At 41.7% G+C, this 22739-nt stretch overlaps 1 protein-coding gene and 2 long non-coding RNA genes across 22 annotated transcripts in view; 1 reads left to right on the top strand and 2 right to left on the bottom strand.

The window, feature by feature from the left end:
- KCNMA1 (potassium calcium-activated channel subfamily M alpha 1) overlaps window positions 1-20992 on the top strand; it is a 557989-nt gene extending 536997 nt beyond the window's left edge. For 6 of the 15 annotated variants that reach the window (XM_083502377.1, XM_083502379.1, XM_083502372.1 and 3 more), the window contains 3 exons: window positions 1013-1237; window positions 3924-3952; window positions 13794-20992. In XM_083502377.1, the coding sequence (XP_083358503.1) occupies window positions 1013-1237; window positions 3924-3952; window positions 13794-13948 (409 nt within the window). In that variant the 3' untranslated portion in view covers window positions 13949-20992. Of the gene's footprint in view, window positions 1-1012; window positions 4060-13793 lie in introns of those variants that run through there. The other 9 variants (XM_083502380.1, XM_083502383.1, XM_083502385.1 and 6 more) reach the window with 4 other exon arrangements.
- LOC310706629 overlaps window positions 1-22739 on the bottom strand; it is a 97189-nt gene that overhangs the window by 60879 nt on the left and 13571 nt on the right. For all 6 annotated transcript variants that reach the window (XR_014525955.1, XR_014525956.1, XR_014525957.1 and 3 more), the window contains one exon: window positions 9498-9615. This is a non-coding gene — a long non-coding RNA (uncharacterized lncRNA). The remainder of the gene's footprint in view (window positions 1-9497; window positions 9616-22739) is intronic.
- On the bottom strand, window positions 2683-9488 carry LOC310706777. The gene is made up of 2 exons (XR_014526171.1): window positions 8296-9488; window positions 2683-8262 (listed from the first exon to the last, which is right to left on the bottom strand). It is a non-coding gene; the product is annotated as an uncharacterized lncRNA (long non-coding RNA).

Here is a 22739-nt window from a genome sequence, read left to right as displayed (position 1 = left end):
CAAATGAGATATAGCAATAGGAAAGAGGGTCAAGGAAGAGAAATGGACGAAGGAAATTAGGGAGAAGGGAAGACTGAAGGTATGACTTACAGCAGATATGGTTCAGAGGCAAACAACAAAAAATATCTGAACTGAACTGATCAAAAGAGCCACAGATTGCAGGACAAGCTGTCTTCCCCAACCTGTCTACTGTGGCAGAGCATATTCCAGCAAAGGGGGCTGCCACAAACATTAGTGTATTATAGGTAACTGCTTCCAAGACAAAATGACTTGTTCAGCCCACTTTTCTTCTCCTCACCTGCCTATCAGCTTTTGGGTCTGTTTCCTACAGATATGGCTGCAGGGCTAGCAAGACACCTTTTCCCAAACCTGGCACCCTCCAGTTGTTTAAGCCACCTCAGTGCTGCTCACCCTTTGAACTGAAAATGGCCTCAGCAGTTTTCTGTCTCTTGTGCTGATGCAAATATCCTTTCCCTGAATGCATTAAAATGGGAGGATGTTGCCTTCTTTTGGTGGTGAGAGATGTGCGGAACGCTACAGAGAAATCACAACAGGTTCATTAAAAATCTTGGGGCATCTCTTGAAGTACCTTAGATGTCTTGCCTTGGGGAGGCTTCTCCGAACTTGCTTCAAATTCCGACTGACAAATATAACTCAGAGATTTGCTGAACCACCACACCAGCACCACCACTACCCTGAAAATGCTTGTTTTGTCTATGGATCCCACCAGCAGCACATTTCAAAGTCAAGGCCCTCACACATGTTGTTGGGAACCTTTACTGTGGTGCTGTGGGATGGATGCATGAAAAAGCAGCTCACCACAACACTACTGCAACCTTTATCAGATACCTATGCAATGACTGTACAATAGAAGCTCACTCCCTTCCTTTCAGCGTGAAAATATCAAGCTGATGATATTTGTCCCATGCAGAACAATGAAATTGATATTATTTGTGTAGAGCATGGAAACCTCATGGAAAGGAAGTAAGACGGCTGTTCTTTTCTTTTTCAGTTTTGTTATAGCCAACCCACATTATGAGTTTGAGCTTGTGCCGACAGACTGGATCTTCTGTTTGATGCAGTACGACCACAATGCGGGCCAGTCCCGGGCTAGTCTCTCCCATTCTTCCCATTCCTCCTATACGTCTAGCAAGAAAAGCTCATCGGTTCATTCTATCCCAGCAACCGCAAACCGACAGAATCGAACTAAGACCAGGGACTCCCGGGAAAAGCAGAAGTACGTGCAGGAAGATAGACTTTGATACGTGTACCCACTCCCACCGTGTGTGAAGCTGTATCCACCACCCATACCCTCCCAATTGGTGTGTCCAATAGTAGCTTTCCCTCTTCTCCCCAGCCCTCCCCTGTGGAGTTCCCATTTTTATACACATATTTTGCATATGTATAACAGTGTGCATGTGGTTGTCATTTTTTATTTCAATACCATAAAACCCTTAAGCACAACAGCAACAAAACAGACAGACCAAACATTATTTATGATGCAGAGCAGGTGGGGGGAAAAGTTAAGAGCAGATGCGAAGAACCCCCCCCCCCCCCACACACACCATAACTGTTCTAACAGAGACTAAACCACATGTAGTGTGACTACTGACTTTGTGGTGTCAGCTACAGAAAGTTATCTAATGCAAGGCTGGTGTGGTAAAAGGGGCACTTGCGTAAAATAATTCACACACATGAAATTCAATCCCAAAGTGATTACTTTTCTAAGCATCAGATAAATGTACTGTAGGGGTGGGGGGGTCAGTTTTTTGTGCTGAAACAGCCTCACATTATTTTATAGAGTTTTGCTGCACCTGCTTTTATACCAAAGCAATATCAGGATGTTTCTTGCACTTAGGACTTAAAAAATATATAGAGAGAGTGAGTGCCTTTTTCACATTAATACAAAAATACTAAAAAAAAAACTAGGCCTGTAGTTCTTCAATTCTAATTATTTAACCTCCCCCACTTTTTAAAACAACGTTCTAATTGCATATTAATTTTTGTCTATACTGCCACATGAATAACTCTATTTTCTCTTACTTTTGACATTTGGGAAGAAAAGCCATGTGTATCATAAATTTAGAATACAGCTTCTTAGAATCTTCCTCCCTGAGACTTTTATATCTATTAAAAGGTGAATTAGTCACCTTATGTACAGAATAAATGGGGTATAAATCCTCCCCGCTATGGCAAAGGCTCATGCTCATTTTATTCAGAAAAGAGCAAGTAACTTTACGTATCAATAAACTCTTATTATCAGCACACTCCCTTCCCATTCTGATAGCTTAATTGTGTGCTATTAAAACCTCCAGAAAGAACTTGCATACACATGAACAGGAAAATCTGGGGTCATGCTTTAGTTGATGGGTTTAGCCAAGGTAAATAATAATATAGCTGTTGCATAGCACCTGCTGAACTTAATGGCAACATACCCTTTAAATCCTTGAAAGGGTTTAAAGAACGCACAAAACAGATTGCCTTGCATTAGTGCCTATTGCTAACTCCTTCAATCGGGGTTGCAAGATTCCACTGCCTTAGAACTAGTAAGCCAGAGTTTCCCAAAGTAGTGAGGAACAATTGTTTCTGGATTGAAACTAGAAATTTGCTTCTCTCTGGCTCTCTTTCTCTCTCGCACTCCCTCAAAAATATATGCATTTTTTTTATATAAACAACAACAACAACAACAACAACAACAATCTGCTCCTAGAGCAGCAGACATGCTTATAACTGGGAATAGCCCTGTTAACATAGCCTTCCAGCAGCAAAAAAATTCCTTTGTCCATTCAGGGAAAGGCTCCATGATGGTATCATCCCCATACTTTCTGGGCCCTGCTGAGGCTTCAGGGATTTCTTCCCACTTACCAGCTGTAATGCAGGCAGGGCTACATGAGGGATTTGCGGTGCGTTCTCGCTTATGCCACTGCCCATAAATTGGCAGGTTGTATGTGGAGAAACAATCCTGCACAGAGCCGCCCCAGTATACTAAGTCTGCTTTTGTACTTGGTGAAGATTTTTGGGGAATCGCTGTACAGTCAGGAAGCTCTCTGAAATGACATCTTGCAACCCTCTGTGCTAATCAGTAGCTCATATCTAGTGCCTAACCCATTTACTTGTCAGTAAGACCTAGTCATTAGTTTCAGAAAAAAAGCGTGCTTTAATAATGTAGTTCAGCAAGACACTGGCCAAGCTAACAACATTGCAGAGAATTAAATGTGGTTCACAGGAATGGAGTCAGGATTGAATGTTCACAGAACATGTTTCTAAACTATCAGGCTTGCACCTTGGAGCCTTGCACCACCTTATTTATCCATTGCAGAAGACTAGTTCCTTGCAACTGCACCTCCTTGCATCCCTACTTCCTCTGTCCTACCCCTTCCCTTTATAGAAATATTAGCTAGCTGGTTGCCTGGCATGTGCTTTATGTTTTAGAAAGTATATTGGGGATGCGGGGAGTTGCTATATAGATATTTCCCCTCCCCTCCCCTCCTCCAGAAAGCATGATGATTATAGAAGCTTGCTGTGTGAATTGACAATGAAGCCAAGCACTTTTACTGACAACCTCTGGTTTGGTGCAATGCCTAAAGCCTTTCCGCCTTACTTGTAATCCTGATTGGGAATTCCCAGTCTTACATACTGAGGGGTGACTGCAAGTTGGCATTACTGGAAAACGTTTCAGACTATTATTGTCCCTACCCCCATCAACCACTCACCCTCTGCCCCGTAAGACCAAAGCAGTACTGCCAACTCATTGTGCTGGACCCTGAAGATAAATTTGCACAGTTTTGCAAAAGAAGGTCCTGATCTTTGCCACCAGGCATTCTCTAACACACACCAAGGATGTGCCAGTTAAAGTGCTCAATGGGACGCGTGACAGTTTAAAGGCATTGTAAAACTTACATAGCTTACTTCTCTTTCTAAAGTGCGACAAGGATGAATAGAATGGGCCAAGGTATGACAATTGATGGTTCTGCATGAGCTAGAAAACTGCTGTGGGGTTTCCTTCTATAACTTTGTCCTTGTGGAAACTTGTGACACATTAAAAACCACGTTACCAAACTTGATTCAGTTTTTTTTTTAATTTCAGATTTGTTGTAATGTCTATTTTAATTTTATTTATTTATTTGGCTTTGTTTCTAAACCCAAAGTAAACTGGCTGTTGTTGCTGCTGCTGTTGCTCAACTCTCATTTGCAATTTCTTTTTTCTACCCTATCACCTGCTTGCATTTCATTTCCAACTGCACGTGTCCCCAAAACTGAACAACTAGGTGCTCACTTGGTGAAACTGTTTTTTTGTTTTTTGTTTTTCCTGTGGTGCCATCTTGTCTTGTCACTCTATCTCCCCACTTCTGTCACCCAGTATACATTCACCACCATTCTTCCCCCTCTCCCCATTTCTAGTGGTGAATATTGACTTGATATTATGTTACTAATTTATTTAGACTCACTCTGGGGATTGCGGGTGGGGATTCCATAAGCTGCTTTGCCATCAGACCTGCTTTTCTGTTAATGCTACAACCTGGTTCCTCCAACCATGGAAGGGATATCAATATGAAAGCAGTTGTCACATGAATTTGATGCAGCAAAGAATGTGTCTGAGGAAATGCATAACTGTATATCTAAAATGGAGACCATTGTAGATTATGTGTTTGTATTAGAGAAAGAAAGAAAAGGGAAAAAAGACCAGAAAATGTTCTGCTTGACACAAAATTATCAATGAAAGCCTTGCTTAAATTGGGCCTCTAAGGAGCTCAATTCAGCAAATACTGCTGCCTTAGGGCCTTTCCATTCTTTTAACAAGATCCAGCACAGGAACACCATACATTCACTGGAATAGTATTCGCCCACTTTGCTTGCTGAATTGTGCCCTAAATCACTACCCATTTTTACACTGCTTTCAATATACAAGTAGATTCACTTAGTAGAGATAGTATGCATGGGGTTGTTTGTTGGTTTCTTTACTCATTTGGAAAACATTGTCTTTGAATAAAGGCCCAGGTGTTTATAAAGTGTTGAAGCACGTAAGGCTTGGTAAACATAAAAACAGATGTGAAAATTATATGAGAAACACACACCAAATAATGTGCTTATTATTCCCTCCTGTCCCTGCCATCTCCCATTTGAAATGGTACTACATCCTACAGGTATCCCTTCAATTAATTTGGACTATAATTCCAGGTGCCCTGGCGTAGCAAATTTGCAGGTTACGGTGTACAAATTACAAAGGGTATTAAGAATCTGAAGTGATACAGAGATGGGATTTGTGGCTGAGAGGGGGCATTTGTTGAACCCCAGGTCACACTCTTTCCCATGACGTTAACCAAAACAGTTTAGCAGAGTCCCTGGTATCCTCTATAGTTATTTTTGGGGCTCAAAGGGGACAAAAACCACTTTCCATATAGGCTCCTCTCTCCAGGGAGGGTGGCAACTGGAAGCATCTTCACAGCCTTGATTAGCTGCTGCTACGGCAGCACCATTAAAAACTCCCATCCCCAGTGAGCAAGCCAAGAAGCATTACCTTCACCCTGAATTAACTTTTGTTTGCCCTCACTGATGTTGACTTGCTTGTTTTGGTGATGGCGAGGAGAGATAGATTTTTTAAAAAATGAGTGGCACTGCAGCAGCAGCCAGCTGACTCTATGTAGCTGCTCCAAACCAGTGGAAAAATAAAAATAAAAGGAATAGTAAGCATGCAAGAACATTTGGGGAACATTTTGGAAGTCCTCGAGCCTTTTTTCATGCTGAAAATGTTATGTGAATGTGCCTAACTTCTAATACTAGGCACATTACACACACACACACACACACACACACACACACACACACACAAAAACCCCCGGGTTTATTCATGCAAGAAGGCAAGTGCAAGTGGTGGCAATGTAACCCCCCCAGGGATGACACCCGGAGCGCACTGCACCCCCTTCCTGTGCTGAAAGATGGGGACATCCACAATGAAAGTTGCACCCAGCAATGTTCACTGAGGCCCAGATGATCAGTGCAGTGTGGTTTCAGGCACTGGCACAGGAAGGGGGTGCAGTGCGCTCCAGGTGTCATCCCTGGGGGGGGGGTTACATTGCCGCCCCGCGCCCCTGGGATGCTCACCGCAGGCAGTGCCCCCCCTCGGATGCTCGCTACTTGCCGCAGGCGGTGACCCCCTGGGATGCTCCCCTGCCCTCCTGGGTGGCTAGCCCTGCCCCCGGGTGCACAGCATGCGTGCTGCTCCGGGTGCCAGCACAGCTAGCTCCGCCTCTGGTTGAAGGTGCACATCCAGGTCAGTGTCCACTGCCTGCTTATGCACATGGATCTCCCTTGCTGGATTGGGTGGGCATTTATGTTGAGATCAGAAATGGGCAACTTGTTCCCCACTGAAGGCAGAACTCTTCATGAGCCTGATGAGCACAGCTGTTTTGCATATTTTAGTAACACGAACATCTATTCCCACATTTTTTCTTTACATGAACGATGGCTAAACTGCGACTGGCAGATGTGTCGCCCAACTGCTTTTATTTTGAAACCACAATGGCACAAAATGCTAAGGCACCAAACATCTCTGAACTAAAACTGGAAAGGCTGGACATGTACCTGGTTTTAAGATATAAAAGCAGGGATCCTATTGAGCTATTACATGCTTAAGTTATCCCCCTCTGAATTTAGAGGATTTAGGCCATGAATTGACTTTAATACATCACAAACAAGTGGTGTCCTTTCACACTTTGTGCAAGTTGCTATTTCAACAAATATGTACACAAGTGAGCCCTGCAACATTATGTTGCTGTACGGAATGCTGCTGTTCAGAGGGTCGAGCCATTAACCCGGCTCCCTGGTTTCCCTCTGCACCACAACAGTTAGTGAGCATTTTGTGCCCACTGAGTATGCATAGACCTCCCCAGCCTGTTTTGGTGGGGAGGAACACACTTGCGCTTTGTTTCAGCTAGATTAAAATTTCTGCTTTCCCTATTGATTTCATGAGCAGCTCTCACTTCCATCCCTCAGGACATTTTAAAATGGCTTTTCAGTGTGAACCAGAAATTGATCTATCCGAACAATGAGATGATTCTTTCTATCCTTTTTATAGCTAGGTCCAAACATTCTACCCCAGACTCCCTTCCATCCAGTTCTGTTTCTCTCTCTCTCATTTCATTCATTCAACATTTCATGCCACTGAGTTATCATGGAGCTGTTTGACAGGGATGGGTTCAACCTCTTAGGTTTTTCTGTAAAGTTTTTGGGGGTATCAGCAAACCTTGGCGTTAACAAAGTCTGATACCTCTCTTGTGTAAGTGGGAGGTATAGCTCTGGCTCCAGCACCACGATTGCAGGAAGATTAGAACTGATGTTAAAATGCATGGTGGTAATAAGAAAGTGTCCATTTGTAAGCTGCGTTTGGAAAACTTGTGAAGACAAAAAGTTGGTAAGCAGGGGACAACGTTATTGGGCTGCACTGTTCACCTGACCTCTGGCCAGCCGCGTAGCTGCAGCAGACCAGGATGGGTGGGTGGGTGGCAACTGCATGGCAGGTGCGATGGAAACCCACCAGTGGAGCCAATGTGGTGCTCATGCCAGCGCTTTTACACTGCCCCAACGTTACTGTTGCCATGCCCCTCTATATCCTGGTATACTGCAGTACCTCTGACAGAGGTCAGGTCAAAGACACAGTCCCAGTACACCAGTGGTTCTCAAAGGGTGTGGCGCGCCACACTTGTGTGGCAGGAGAGGACGGCAAGTGTGGTGGGAAGATTCAAGGACAATCAAAGGAACATTTAAACAGTTCAGCATAGTATAGTATCTATCTATATTATTTGCAGATTTTCAAAATGAGAGCAAGAGCATCAAGTGATGCTGAGGACAAGCCTAGTTGTGTTTTCCAGTGCATTTATTATTAATAAAAAAAATCAGTGTGGCACAAGTACATCTTTATTCTGAAAGTGTGGGAAAAGTTTGAGAACCATTACACCATCCACTACCGAAGGTGGTGGGTGTGGATCCTGAGCTGACTGAGGCACCTTTACGTATACGGCCCTAATCTTGGGTCAGAAAGTCCCCCAATTACAACTTGATGGTTTTTCCCAAGCTCAGGGCTAGACTAGTGGTGATGGTGGTAATCGTGTCTGTTTACTTTGTAAAGCAGGACAGTTAAAGAGGTGATTTGAACATCCAAATGAGTGACCAGGGGAGGGGTTTTGAAACCCTCATCCCCTCCTTCTGTGTGGGACCAGCAAAGCATTCCTTTTTTCTCAACCAGGATCACTTCCTATGTGGAAGCTGGGTAAAAGGGAAGGTTTCAGCTCTCCTTACCCACACAATTCTTTAAAACTGAAGCTACACACCCTGCCTTATGCATGAATTAAGACGGACACGTATAATTCAGGCAATGTGGCTTGCATGTTCACCTCATCTGGCCCACAGAAAACTCAAGAACATAAAATCTTACAAGTGAGATTGGGGTGCAGGAGGAGAAACAACCTAGAGCTGTGAAGCAATGTAGATGAAAACCTTAGCTGGGCATCTTCATTTATTTCAGCCCCTCATCGTTCATGCCATGAAACATGTTTACAGGGAAAAGCAAGTCAGGAATTGTGAAAGCAGTTCAGATATAATGAGAGCACTCTGCCTTCCCAGCAAGCTGATTGGCACCTACTGCATATAAAATACTCCCTGCCAAACAAACAAGCATGGGGGTGGCAGAACTTTTAATATGCCATTTAGAGGGAGTGAAAAAAGGCATGCAAGGTAATCCACCCCACCACAAACACACACATTGCTTTTATCATTGTAAATATTCTGCTATGAAACTTGTTACTTGCAAGGTATTTGCAGCAGATTATATATTTTTCTCTCCCACACGAAAGTTTGTGCATCCAGCGGCATTCTGTACACACGACCCCTTCATCTAGCTATACATTCCTTTTGGGGGGGGGCGTTACGTAGTTTTACTTAGGTCATGTTTATCAATACTAGTTGATCTACTCTATTAGGTCCATTGATTTCAATAGGTCTACTTAAGAGTAAAAGTTGAATACCATCCCAAGAATACAATCTAGTCACAGTTAAGCACAGTAAAGTTCCAATGGTAGCCCATACTTAAATCTCCTCCAGTGACATCAAGGACTGAAGTGGGGGGACATATTTGGATTGTGTTTTGCTCTGGGTTGTACCCAGACTAAGACTGCAATCCTATACCAATTTACTTGAGAGAGAGCTCTGCTGAACTCAGTGGGGATTATTTCTGTGTAGACATGTATAGGATTGTACTGTAAGTTCATCAAGTTTTAACCCCATTGAAATCAGTGAGGCAAATTAGTCATGATCACAACTAACTCAAGTCCCTTTGATTGCTGTGGGAATAAAGTGTAATTTACTCCAACCAATATCAGAAGCCTGAAAAGAAAGTTGCATGTAGGTTTTGCATGAACCACATTTGAACCCCAAACTAATGGGCAATTTCACAGCACAAGTCTAGAATGCAGAGCCTTCCAAAATAATCTAAGCTTGCCTACCTGAGCTTGATTATCTGTGCCCTTCTTCTTGCAGAACTCTTGGAAATGTAGTAGTGTTACTGCCAAACTTCGCTTCAACCAAAATGTGAGGTCAGGCTCTGGGAGAATATTTGAAGAACTGCAAAGGAAACAAACAGGAGTTTGACACAACCATCAAAATGTCCCAGGAAAATTATGCACACATATCATATTTAGACCATGGGAGCAACCACTCCTTTATTTCCGGGCAGCTCATGCTGCACACCTGCCCAAATAGATGCTTCATACAAATTTCAAATTCCAGGAACTGATTGCCCCTTTGTGGGGAGCGAGTGGGAGCAGACTCAGATGACCAGACCAATTGCTCCAGCTATTCTCCCATCTGCAAAGTTTGTAAAGCAGCAGATCTGACGAAAAGTAATGACAAACGAGGGAGATAAAAAGTACACACACTTAACTTCTCTCAATATCATTTTAAATACCAAGTATTTGAAAAACTGTTAGTTTGAAATTGTTTATGTGATCTTGCAAGGCTTTTAAAACATGAGAACCAGTGCATTTTAACACCTCTCTGAAAGGTTAGTTTAATCGTAGATCATACAAAATTGGTTTCCACAAATGCATAATGGTTCATGTGTCACACTTGAACTAAATGGTTTTTAAATGGAGCTGAAATTATTTTGATGTGTACGCATTTCCCAGAATTCCACCCCCTACAACCTTTCTGAAGCCAGCCCGTCAGAAACCCTTCCCTCAGAGCCTCATTAACAATTCAGATATTCTGATGACTTTAAAAGATCTATGGCTATATGTGTGTGTATAAAACCCAGCTTGACAAAAAAGATAAATGAATATAGAAAGAAGCTGTAGGAGTCTGGCAAGCTGTAGATCATCTGAGAACAGACTGTAACTTTATCATTTTGTCAGGAAGAATAATTTAAGGCACTCAATCAGTTAGCTTCACTGTGCAGGATTTAACATTATGAATTCCTATCAGCCAATCTGTTCACATCAGAGCAAACTTAATTAGAGAGTGAAGAACCTGGTTCAGAATCATACATGCTTCTTTTTTTAAAAAAAGAAGGAAACATACCCTACTCTTGAACACATATATGACAGAAAAGGCAAAATGTGCCTTTCTTTAAATAACAGGATATTCTCCGTTTTTAATCTGTTAAGAAAAAAAATTCTACAAGCAACATAAAGTTATACATAACAAGCCACCAGGCGAATAAAACCTCAGCGTGTCAGCTAATTTTCTAGCACATAAATTTCAGCTGGACACCTAACAAATATAACACACATTCTCTAGAAACTATGCTCAGTTCCAAAGTAATATCAATATGTATCTGCAGGAGTGTTCAGGAGTAACTTCTGTGGGCCTCACATACATAAATCATTAAACTGGGCTGACTACCATCATGGCAATTTATTCATGCACAATTCTTTGTGCAGTGGTGCCCCGCAAGACGAAATTAATTCGTTCCGCAAGTTTTGTCGTCTAGCGAATTTTTCGTCTTGCGAATCACGAAATCCCATAGGAATGCATTGAAAATCAATTAATGCGTTCCTATGATCAAAAAAATTCCAAACAAAGCCAAATTTGGTACAACAACAGTTTATTAACTGCTCTTTAAAGTCACACATACTGTAAAGAGCAGTTCAAAAATTGAAGGGAAAATAAATTAACTTTATAAACAAAACATGTCTTTGTTTTTAGACAAAGAAAACAAAGTCGCGAGACGTTTTCGTCTTGCGAAACAAGCCCATAGGGAAATTCGTCTTGCGAGGCAAATCGAAAACGGAAAAACCTTTTGTCTAGCGAGTTTTTTGTCTTGCGAGGTACCACTGTGTAAAGTTTCCAAAGGAAACCAACAGAAGTTCCTCTAAATGGGAACAGTGTGGATACTCCCATATGGGTTAAATTTTGTTTTGGGGTGGGGTGCATTGGCAAGGACCATTGCAGCAACAATCCCCTCAGTGGAGGGGATAGAGGCACCCACCTCCTCACCAAAGTAGGGCTCACTTCCATCCTCCCACAGCTTCTTAGCCATGCCTTCAAATAGTTGCTCCTACCATAAGCGCCCATTTCCCCAATTCCAGGAATTGAGAAAGCAGTCTCTTTTTGGCCTCTGCCACTTGTGCATATGTTATCTCACAAACCCGTTCCATTCCTTTTCCCACCGTAATCTGCCTCCCCCACTGACCCATAATGAAAAGATTATTTTCTCACAAAATATGCATTTTAACAGTCCAGTCTTTAGGGGTGTGGATGAATGACGAATGGCAGCTGAACCAACACCCTCTCCTGGACTCAGGCTGGCAGGGCAGAAGAATGCTTTTTAAAAAATTCCTCCATCCGTCTCCAGGCTTCGAATAAAGTCTTCCTTAACTTCCTCTCTTTCCCTTCCACTGGAAACAATGGGATGCAAAGGGGGCAGAGAAGAGACAGTCTCAGAAGCCTTTCTCGATTTCCTCCTGGTTTGGGGGGCGTGTTAAGGGGCAGGAAACATTTGGGAATCTTCAGATCCAAGCTGCTTCCCAAATCGCCTCCAGAACATCCCCATTAGCTCTCCTCTGCTAATCTCCTTTTTCAATGTCAGAGCTCTCCAGAGTAGGGATGGTAAGATTGCACCCTAAAATGGGTTTGGCTACTTTTTTGAGCCAATAATTTCAACAGAACATTCACAAAGCGGGTAGCTAAGTTCCAAGCTGCACATCAGCATTTAGTAAAATATGAAGTTACACAGTAACAGTCCCACTAATATTATACAAAAGAGACTGTTGAAAAAGCAGGATTCCATATTGCATGGAATGAGCCCTCTGTGTGCATCACTGTATGAGCAGAATCTCCTTCAAACCCGATAGTGATTTTGGAAACGTGTACTTATTTAGAGAATAGGTTATTTGACGGGGGGGGGGGGAGAGAATATCCTGATGGGTTTTGTCAGTGCTGAACGGGCTACTCGTGACTGTATTCAGGGTAAACAAAGCCTGGGATGGCTACCAAGGAGGTCATATAGGAACAGACAGCAGCAACTATTTGTCAAGAAACGCTGGGAAATACAGTAGCCCCAGCCCTGATTCAATTTAAATTTTGCATTTTCCAGTTTTGCCATTCAGATTTTGAGTTGACATTTCACATTTGAAATATAAACCACATTTTGAATGCCAACTTTTAATCTCAAAATTCAAAATGTATGTGATTTGGACATGTTGGTGTCTCTTAATTTGACTTTGGCAGACATAATAAAAAAAATCCTTCCAGTAGCACCTTAAAGACCAACTAAGTTAGTTCTTGGTATGAGCTTTCGTGTGCATGCACACTTCTTATGCACACGAAAGCTCATACCAAGAACTAACTTAGTTGGTCTTTAAGGTGCTACTGGAAGGATTTTTTTTATTTTGACTATGGTAGACCAACACGGCTACCTATCTGTATTTGGCAGACATGAAATACAAGTCTCATGAATTGTCATCTATCTGTTAAATTCCATTATACCTTCTCTACCAGATGCTGTCAGATACTGATATTGTTGCACATCAGCACTGTACTATGTCAGCTATCGGATATAGCCACCATGTGTTAATTCCCCAATAAACACTACATATTTTTCTAATGCCATTGAATAACATGTGTGTTGTCTAATACCATATTTACTCGAATCTAATGCTCACCTTTATTGGCCAAATTACATTGTGAAAATTAAGGTGTACATTAGATTCAACGCACATTCGCATTCGCCAGCAAATACTTTTTTTGTTTTGTTTCAAGGTTCTGAAAATTGAGGTGGTGCATTAGATTTCGTGGTGCATTAGTCTCAAGTAAATGCGGTACTAAAAAATCATCTGTGAAATATTAAACACTGTTCAGATAATCAAGCACTCATAAAGTATCCGGCAAAGAAAGTCACAATGGGGACTCTTTGAGAGTTTCAGTTCAAATTTAAACCAGGCAGTGCTTTTCTAAAAGCCAATCACTAGTCATTTCACTAATCACATTAAAACAGAGGGCAGAACTTCTGACACCAAGTTGAAGGCTCTGGTCACCTTCCACAAATGAGTCAGTCACCTGCCAGTTCTTTTTAACCCTTTGCTTTCAAGCCTGCAAACGTTCCACCCTCTCTTCTAATCAGTGTTCTTGGGTTTATAAAATCTACAGCACTTCACTGCTAGCCATTATTCAAAGTCACTTTCTATTGATTGCTCCCCCCGCCCGCACCCTGCACTTTTCTCAACTGCTTTTGGCATGGCACTAATTAAACTTTTCCTTTTCCTCCTCCCTTGTTCTGTCTCTCTATCCATTTTGCTCTTTAGCAGAAAAGAAATGGTTTACAGATGAGCCGGATAATGCCTATCCCAGAAACATTCAAATCAAGCCCATGAGTACACACATGGCCAATCAGATCAATCAGTATAAGTCTACAAGCAGCTTGATACCACCAATCAGAGAAGTTGAAGATGAATGTTGACTCACAGAAGGCCAGAACTATTTTTTTAAAAAAAACAACAACTTGACAGACTTCATGAATGGTGATGTGACATTTGTTCCTCTTTCATGCCGAACCACTGGTGGGAAAAGTTAAAGAAAGGCAAGTGTTTGCCAGAAAGCAAAGTAGACAGATCTTTGTTTGTCTGCCTTTAATATTTGCTTCCATGTATTTTGGAAACTATTTCATTTATAAAACAACATAATCAAAGCAGTCATGTATAGCCTCTAGCGTTCTAAATTATTTTTATTTATTAGAAAGAAAATATATTTTTTTCTTTATTTCACTGTCAAGTATTTTCCCTTAACAAAACAGCTACAAATGTGGCCAGACTCCAGCAAAATATATATATTATATTCCTGCTCCTTTTCATGTCTTTCAGGAGAATGATGGTCACAAAACAAAGAAAAAAAATGTAATTAGAGAGAAAAAAATATGTATTTTAAAAAGGTCCAACTTGTATTTTAGTAATTCAAAGAAGAAGTAACAAAGAAGAGCATACTAGAATGTTTCTTTCCTGGAAGATGTGTATTTTGTTTAGCATTGACACCAGCTCTTAATAAACTGAAGCATATTTATTTTGGAAAAAAAAGTGGAAACGTCATATTTTTGTAAAATTAACTTCAGTCTGAAATTATCCATTAGATTACTACCATATGGCGCAGTCCTGTGCACACTCACCTGGAAGTGATCCCCACTGAACACAATGGGTCTTACTTCCGAGTAAATATGCATGGGATTGCTCCAATAGTTACTACAGATGTTCATACAGAGCATCTTCCTCACAGGTAAATAGAAAGTCCAATATCACATAAATGGCTAATAGTGGCAATAAAGTAGCGGACGTTAGCATAGCATAAAACAAGAATGCAGCAAATAAATGAGAGTCTAATGGAGACTACCCAGAAAGCGGTAGAAGAAATGCTGCTTCCCTTCATTGCTTCATGTTGACTATGATTAGCACATCTCGGTGCAAAGGGGTCAAGCATGGAAATTTCAAGTTTATCACCAAGATTCAGAGGCCTTTAATCCCAACCTATTTTGTTTTGATTTGTAAGGGAAGGGAGACAAGGAATCAGATCATAATATATGCCAGGAACTGTGTTTAGCAAAAGATAAGCTGGAGTTCCGGTCTTGCAGCCCGAAAGGTGACAAAACTAATTTCCATACCACAACTTGCCAATGGCCTCTCGTGCTTGCAAAAGCCGAATCCAGCCTCCCAATCGCAATACATCCAGATATTAGGTGAGCTCTAATTGTGATGTAAACATTGTAGTTCAGGCACTGCTCATGCTATGCTGCAGCCACCTAATTTCTGTCTTCCTTTGTTAGGTGATAGAAATAAAACTTTTAATTTCCAAGCTTTTGGGACTCTGCCCCTAAAGGTAACAACAAAACAAGCATAACTGTAGTAACAAAGAATAATGAATGTATTCAATAGAATATTTTAAAAAAGGCCTGTAGGAAAGGTCGCCAGGAGCTTTTTCTACAAAACGGCCAACAAGCTTTCTAGCCGTCAGGCAAAATGGTGATGTTTCATATCTGCGCTGCAATATATGGTCACTCCAGCATTTGAGGCTCTAAATAATTTAGCAACTCTCTCCGGTTTAAATTACGAACTGCTGATCTAGGCTGAGCTGGGGCAGATGATCTCCTGAAGTGAAGGGGGACAGAATCAGGCAGAGGGAAGAGATTGGCATCAGGTTCCACTACACAAGCTGATTTTAGGCTTTGTAATTGTGCAAAGTTGTAAAAAAACAAACCAACGCTGAGATTAAACATTCTGTGATATTGTTATCATTAGAGTAATATCAGTGAATCAAACAAGTACTGAGCAGATAAAGGTGTCCACTATATAACCCACTATTTTAAGCTAAAAACTATCTCAGCTTTAATGTTTGTCTACTGGCTGCAGTACAAATATATTCATACTCACACCTAATAGACTTAATTCCGGAGTGACTTCTTGGACTGTGACTACTTTGTCATTATGTTTTGTAGAATTAGCTTTTCAAAAGAGAGAGGAAATTAAGAACTGTGAATATAATGTATGGGGAATTGGATTGCTTATCAAAAGTACTTATTATCACCACTTTCCTCACAAAGAGCAAACGAACAGCAGTTTGTTTTATACCCATATCACAATACCCAAAACCAAGGTGGGTTTTAGCTTTGAGAGGTATAAGTCTACAGGCAGGCTGCAATTTGTATTCTGGATTTTGCTTTAGGTCATTTAAATCCCCCCCCAAGGGCACAAGCCACCCAGACCGTTTGCAAAGGCCAAACTGCAGCCTGTGTAGGTTGTGCAAACGCATGTGGATTGTGCCTGAGTCTGTACTCCTTTTTCATTCATGAACTGCAAGACACAAAAAAGCGAAATATGCCTCAATGCCAAGAGAATTCACTTAATTTGGGTCCAAGTGGTTTTTTGCTTTGAGAGCCAAGAACAGGAATTAAATCAGTTTAAATTACCTGTAAAGAAAAAAAGCTCACCATTCTATTTCTTTGGCCACGTTACATAAAGCAGAAAGTTTTATAACAATGAAGTTGAAATAATAGAGAGTGGCACTCACAGCTCAGCTGTGCAATGCATCTTTATGAAGAATTGGGCAGGTCCAGGTGTAGACTGTCAATAAATACAACACATGGATAAGCCCATGCAAAAATGATCACAGATTGGAATTATAGTGGAAGCTTTCTTACGATTTCCTTCTTGTGACTGCTAATAGCTTTGAATGACTGGATATGGATAGGCAAGGACTTGTGTATGCACTCCATTTCACTCAGTGGGTTGAGAAAAAGTACAAAATGTGGCCTTAGGTATAGATAGAATTTCTTGAGAATCTCAGCTCACTTTCTAGTATGTATGTATGTATGTATGTATGTATGTATGTATGTATGTATTATTTTAATCAAGTTTCTAGCCCTTGTTGCTATGAAGGTATATTGAAAGTCTCTGAGTATAGGTAAGTCTGCTTAAATCTCACTCGAAAGAGAGGATGGCTAAAACAGATTTTCAGAAATCAGCATGGGGTAGGGGACTTTACTGGCCTTTAAGCACAGTTCCTTGCTCTTCTCCAGATCTTGCAAAATTAGAATGCATGACTCAATATAACAAACACTGCAAAATAACATGTGCAGAATGAGGGAAACTGTGGAAAAAGTACTGTACTTGGTTTGCACAATTTGTAAGAAGTTCAGGTTTTTGGTGCAGAATATGGACTGTCTTGAGTGAGTACAAAACTTTAATACATTTCATATAGTGGACACCCAGACAGCCCTGGGGAAGAGGCAATTCAGCCTTCATTGGTAACAGTTTCCATGATAGCAGTAGCATTCCCAGTTGGCCATGCCCGCCTGGATCGCACACTACATTGTTCCACATTAATATGCAGCCTCAGAGAATAGGAACTTTTCATATGAGGGTGGTTTCATTTGCGAACCAATCAGTTCCACAAGTGATATTTTACACCTATATTCCACCTTCCTTCCATAACAGAATTGAAGGCAGGGTACAAGCTGTTTCCAGGCAGTCACTCAGAGAGGCATTGCCAAGAGCCCAACCTGCTTAGCTTCAGCAAAACTGCATCATCAAGTGCCTTCAGACTATGCCCCAGGATAGTATTCCCCCACCCCAACACACACATCAAATACACCAGGCAATGATGACTTCTGTGTGACTGCAACCAGTTATACATGCAACACCAGCCAATCCAGGGCTAAGCCTTTTTTTTTGGGGGGGGGGTCATCATTATGTCTGAACTCAAGCTCATGGTATGCTTCACTCCCGACAAACCATGAACTGTAATCAAGGTTTATTCTTAGCATTACACGCAAACTGGGCCTACAAATCTAGATACAGTGGAGGCTGGTCCCTCAGCCATCCCACATCTGCCTGGCTTTCTTGTTCACAGCTGGTCCAAGAGGCAGCACTTGCCGTCATCCTCATCCTCCTTAGTCTCAGTGTTGCTTTTGTAGAGCTCACCAGGGAGGAAGATGGAAATGGCATTTGTTCGCTCTGCCTGCCATTGGCTCTGCTGCCACCTATTGCTGGGAGCCCTGCCTTCCACCCCCACCAGCCCCTGTCTAGGTAACAGAGAAATTAAACAAAGTCAGATAAGTGGTGTCTGGCTAAAGAGATACCCACAAATTTATATTCAACAGAATGTGGTTTTTCTGCAGCTACGTTGTGGTGGCTCTCATACACGCAGAGTCTACAAGCATTGGCAAGGCAGGACCACAAACACATAGCTATCCTGCAAACATGATCCCAGTTTCTTATCCCCCTGTGCCGTCTGTCACACACTGTGAATATTTGCACACGCTAGCTCATGGGCGGCTTAGTGATAATAATTAGAGAGGAATAAAGCCAAGTCTAAAGATGTTTTTTCTGTGCTTTGAATTGAGGATGAAATGAAAAGCTAAATTTTGGAACTGAAAAATATTGGGAAAGGGTTTGCACATAGGTGAATTGCCTCTAGACAGTCAATCCTCCAGTTCTGGTGGTAGAAAACGACAATTAATGAAGGTAGAGCTGCAAGTCTCCCCCAATCCCATTGAATTATGCATCTGTAATTTCAGAAGTTGTCTGGATTAGCAGCCACATAGCAAAATTCAAGAGACAACCTCTTAATGGCCTTGCACCATAAGGTGTGATGACTCCAAGAGCCACACGATTCTATAATTCAACATTATACCAATGCATATAAGACAAATCTGTCAGTGGCTGATAACCCATGATAGCTAAAACATGGAAGATCTATATTCAGATACAGCATACTTCTAATTAGTAGATGCCAGAGATGAAACAACAATGTCAGATGGTTATCTTCACTGTGCCCTGCTTGTTTTTGTATTGTGTATATTGTAGGGGTTTGGTCACTGCTGGACACAGAAGGCTGGATTAAATGGACTACAAAGAGATTCTTACATTCTTAAGTGCATACTGTGCAATTAGCTGCTTCTTTCACTTTAATTGTTGCACTGCGCTGAGTTGAATTGAATTGAATTTAAGAGTATTTTCTTCATTTGTTTCAGTTCCCTCTAAGCACTACTTAGTAAGAATCACTGGGGAAGAAACTGCTATGTGATCTCTCTCCATCCAGGGTATATCAAAGAGTTAGCCATTCTAGATCTAGAGAAAGAGGCCACAGTAACAGGGAGCCAAGTCGCCAGTTGCCTTGAGGAACTAGTAGGAGCAACACAAGTAAGGGGGGAGTTATGTCGTTTCCCCTCAGCCCCTGCCAATGCAGACTTTTTCTCTGTGCATTTTTCTTACTTTCTTGAGACTCAGCTAAGGATAAAGAGTTAAGCAAGCAGAAGCAAGCGAGAATGCAAGGATGAAAGGTATTTCCTCAAGCACACTATTTAGCAGTGATGCAGAAGGCAACCGCAGAAAGCTTTCACTATATTTTTAAAGGAAATTCAGCAAACAGTATTAGCGTCTAACTATTAATCTGGTGTGGTGGATGCCACTGAGAGGCAAGCAAAATGGGTAAACTTGAGGGCTTTGTTTGCAGAAACACGTGCTTAAGGTACTTTGCAATAATAAGCTGCAGAACTCGCCACATAACAACAGCAATAACTTACAAGTGGGTTAATGATCCATGCTTTCAAAATTGAGCATTCATGGCACTGTCCACAGCCAGGTTGGCCACCTCCTCCTTTTAAATACCTTATAGGGTCTTAAAATATCTAAGTACACCACACATAAGTAGCAGCAGTTTAAGGGCTCCATTTGCGGCATGCACCTGCCAGGGTCACCAGTTGTCCTACACTTTAAAGCATCGCCCCCTTTTGCAGAACCGTACCATTCCATCTACATGGGGAAGAAAGACCAATCGCACCCGTGACCAACGTGGCCAGATGTGCATGATGCAGCTGTGCAAGGGGCAGTCTGCTTCCATGCTGCATCAGGGTAACTGGTTTTTCCTTACTTCCACGCGTCCCATTTCCACAGACTCCACAAAGAAATACCTTCGTCTCAGATACTACTAGACCTAGCCAGCCTTGTTTCCTGAAAAATTGACCTGGCCAACCTACATGCATATGACCCTCGAGAACTGACCAGTGAAGCACTCTTAAGCCTGCCTAGTTGCATTCACTTTGGCAGGCTCCCTCACTCTCGAGTGCTATGCCCATGCTAAAGTGCCTCCCAAGAGCAGGCATAAGCATTAAACCCTGGCAGCAATGCGCTCTCTATGCACTGATCACCCAAACATGCTTCCCAGTGGGTTTGTGAGGCAAGCAAATTTTCGTATTGTTTTGTGGCAGCTATTGTTGCATGTTCCATTTCACCCAGGTTCATTCCCAATTAATTTATGGTCTGGAGGCCTTCAAATAAGAAAAGAAAACTGCACAAATGCATCTAATTGAAATTTAAGGAGAAACGCTAGTTTGGTACCTTAATGCAGTTTAGCAAGATAGACTAGAACAAGAAGAAAAAAATCATTAGAGAAAAGTCATCAGATGATTCCAAGGTGAGGTTTAGTAGACTTGTGTTACATTTTCAAAGCAATCTTTTTGAAAAATTAACTTCTCCTTTGGGATACTGTCCATGACATACATGTGTAGTAGAAGTGGCAAATTTTAAACGGCTTGTCATGAGAACCTTGCAGTCAAGATTTAGAAATCTTGTGAATTATCAAAGGTGGCCTACCCATTCTCCCCACAGCCCAGCAATGAAGCAAATATGGGACTATGACTTACAGAGGCATCTGTCTTAGCCAGCTGTTTCTCCCAAAGGGACAACAGGGGGGGAAACAGGGGTGTTAACTCAAAGTTCATCAAGAAAAAGGAGTGTGGCTTCATCATTTGTTTTGTTTGTTTGTTTGAGTAAGGATTGGAGGGAGAGAAAGAGAGTGCGCAAATGCTGGTGCTCAGAAATGATCTACCTGACTTTGTCATATGTAATATCCAGTGATAAATATATTGTCTTGTAAAAAGGGTTTGTACATAACTTGTACATGGTTTCATTTTGTATTTTTCTCAGATTAAAAATTTATGTATTTGTGTTCTAAAAACCAAGGAGCTATACTTGTGTGGCTTTTTTCTTCCTTCTTTCCCCCATGATATAATGCATATTTAGGTTGGGGGTCATATGCATATAGAAGCAGACGTGTGCATACACTGCCACAGCTTGCCAGGGAATTATGTGTGCAAACAAGTAGCACACGTGATTTCCAGCCCAATCTACCAGCAGGAGCTTGTGCACATAACCATGTAAAACAAGGTACAATTTTGCTAATCATCTATTTAGAAGCTGTAGCAGGGAGCCAAGTGCAATTGCACCTTATTTTATAGGGCTACGTGAACATAGATCTGACTGTTCTGCACTTGTGCAGTGTTAAATCAGAGCCCTAAACCACCATCTTGTAATTGAACGATTCAACTAAAAGTCTCACCCAAAAGTAACCCTTTGAGAGTTTGAAGTACAGTACTCACATAGATTGCCCCAGTAATGCTTACAATAACCTTGGAAAGTGAATCAGCAGTATTATTGTCTCTTGCACCTTTGGAAACCCTTTTTCTTTCCTGCCCCAGAGGAAATGAATTAGGAAGAGAGGGCCTGAGTTTCAACTTGCCAAGAGGTATATTCACCAGAGATCCCTTAAATGCTGAAGTGCCTCATCTGATTCAAGGATCTCTAGACTCCTACTGCCAAGCATCTTGAGACACAACTTGAAAGAATGTGTATTTAGCATGGGGGGATTATAGGAAATGAAAGTTAGGGAGATTATGTATCTCACTCAATGAAAAGCCAGCCAGCCTTAACACTATGTGCTACAAACCAGCTTTTTGTGGGTGTTGGCTTTTTTTAACACCACCACCACAATGTCCCTGGGCTGAAGGAACAATGGAATAAATCTGTTTCCTTTAATCTTCCAAGCTAGTATCTAATATCTTCTAATATCAGCTTGTTCCAGGAACCTTGGAGGTGGACCCTGACTGACCAAAACCAACTGTCCGCTGGCCACAATGCACATGGCCAGGTCTTGGAGAGTCTGTTCCCTGATAGGCTTTCTTAATCGGGTTCTGGATTTCAGGTTCAGAACTTTAAGACCCCAGAGATGGCATCTAGTGGGATAGGGGCAGAGGATGGTGCTTAGTAGATTATGGGAGAACCCTGCTGACCTTTGCACCTCCAAGAACAATCCCAATGTCGATGATGCAATTAAAATGTCCTGATACAGCTAAAATGGCTCCATAGGGTCAGACAGGCTGTTTGTTGACTCTTTATACCAATTACAATAGCTGCATGTTATAACAGACAAAACTATTAGCATATTCCTCTGCAGGGTTACCGAGGTGCATCTGTGCATTCATAAAAAACAATGTATTGCAATGTGCCCTACAAATAGTCAAGGCACATAGACCATTCAAGACCAGATCTTCTGATCCACCACAGACTTATTCTCCCTTTAGGGAGTGAGAGGCCCAGTTGCCAAGAAACATCAGCTGAAGGCCACAGAAATTTGACACAGCATGGCTGCTCTTTTCGGCTTCCTGCCTTGACACGATCAGTTTCTCACATAATCCACTTTGTCAAGGACTTTTTTAATATTTCAAAAACACGGACAACACCATGTCTGTTACACATTTCCCCTCTCAAAACAAGGGCACTTCCAGACTATCACTATTTTGAGTGGGATTCAGTCACATACTGGCAAATTCAAGATATGCAATTATAGTCCATTGGGAGGTGCTGTGCAACAAATCCATCCCACTGCCCCAAAACAGACTTTTTTGTGATAATGGATGGGAAAATGAACTG

Source organism: Podarcis liolepis, assembly GCF_965112155.1.
Source record: "Podarcis liolepis genome assembly, chromosome: 5".
Taxonomy (NCBI): Eukaryota; Metazoa; Chordata; class Lepidosauria; order Squamata; family Lacertidae; genus Podarcis; species Podarcis liolepis.
This window is presented reverse-complemented; position numbering and strand designations above follow the sequence as displayed.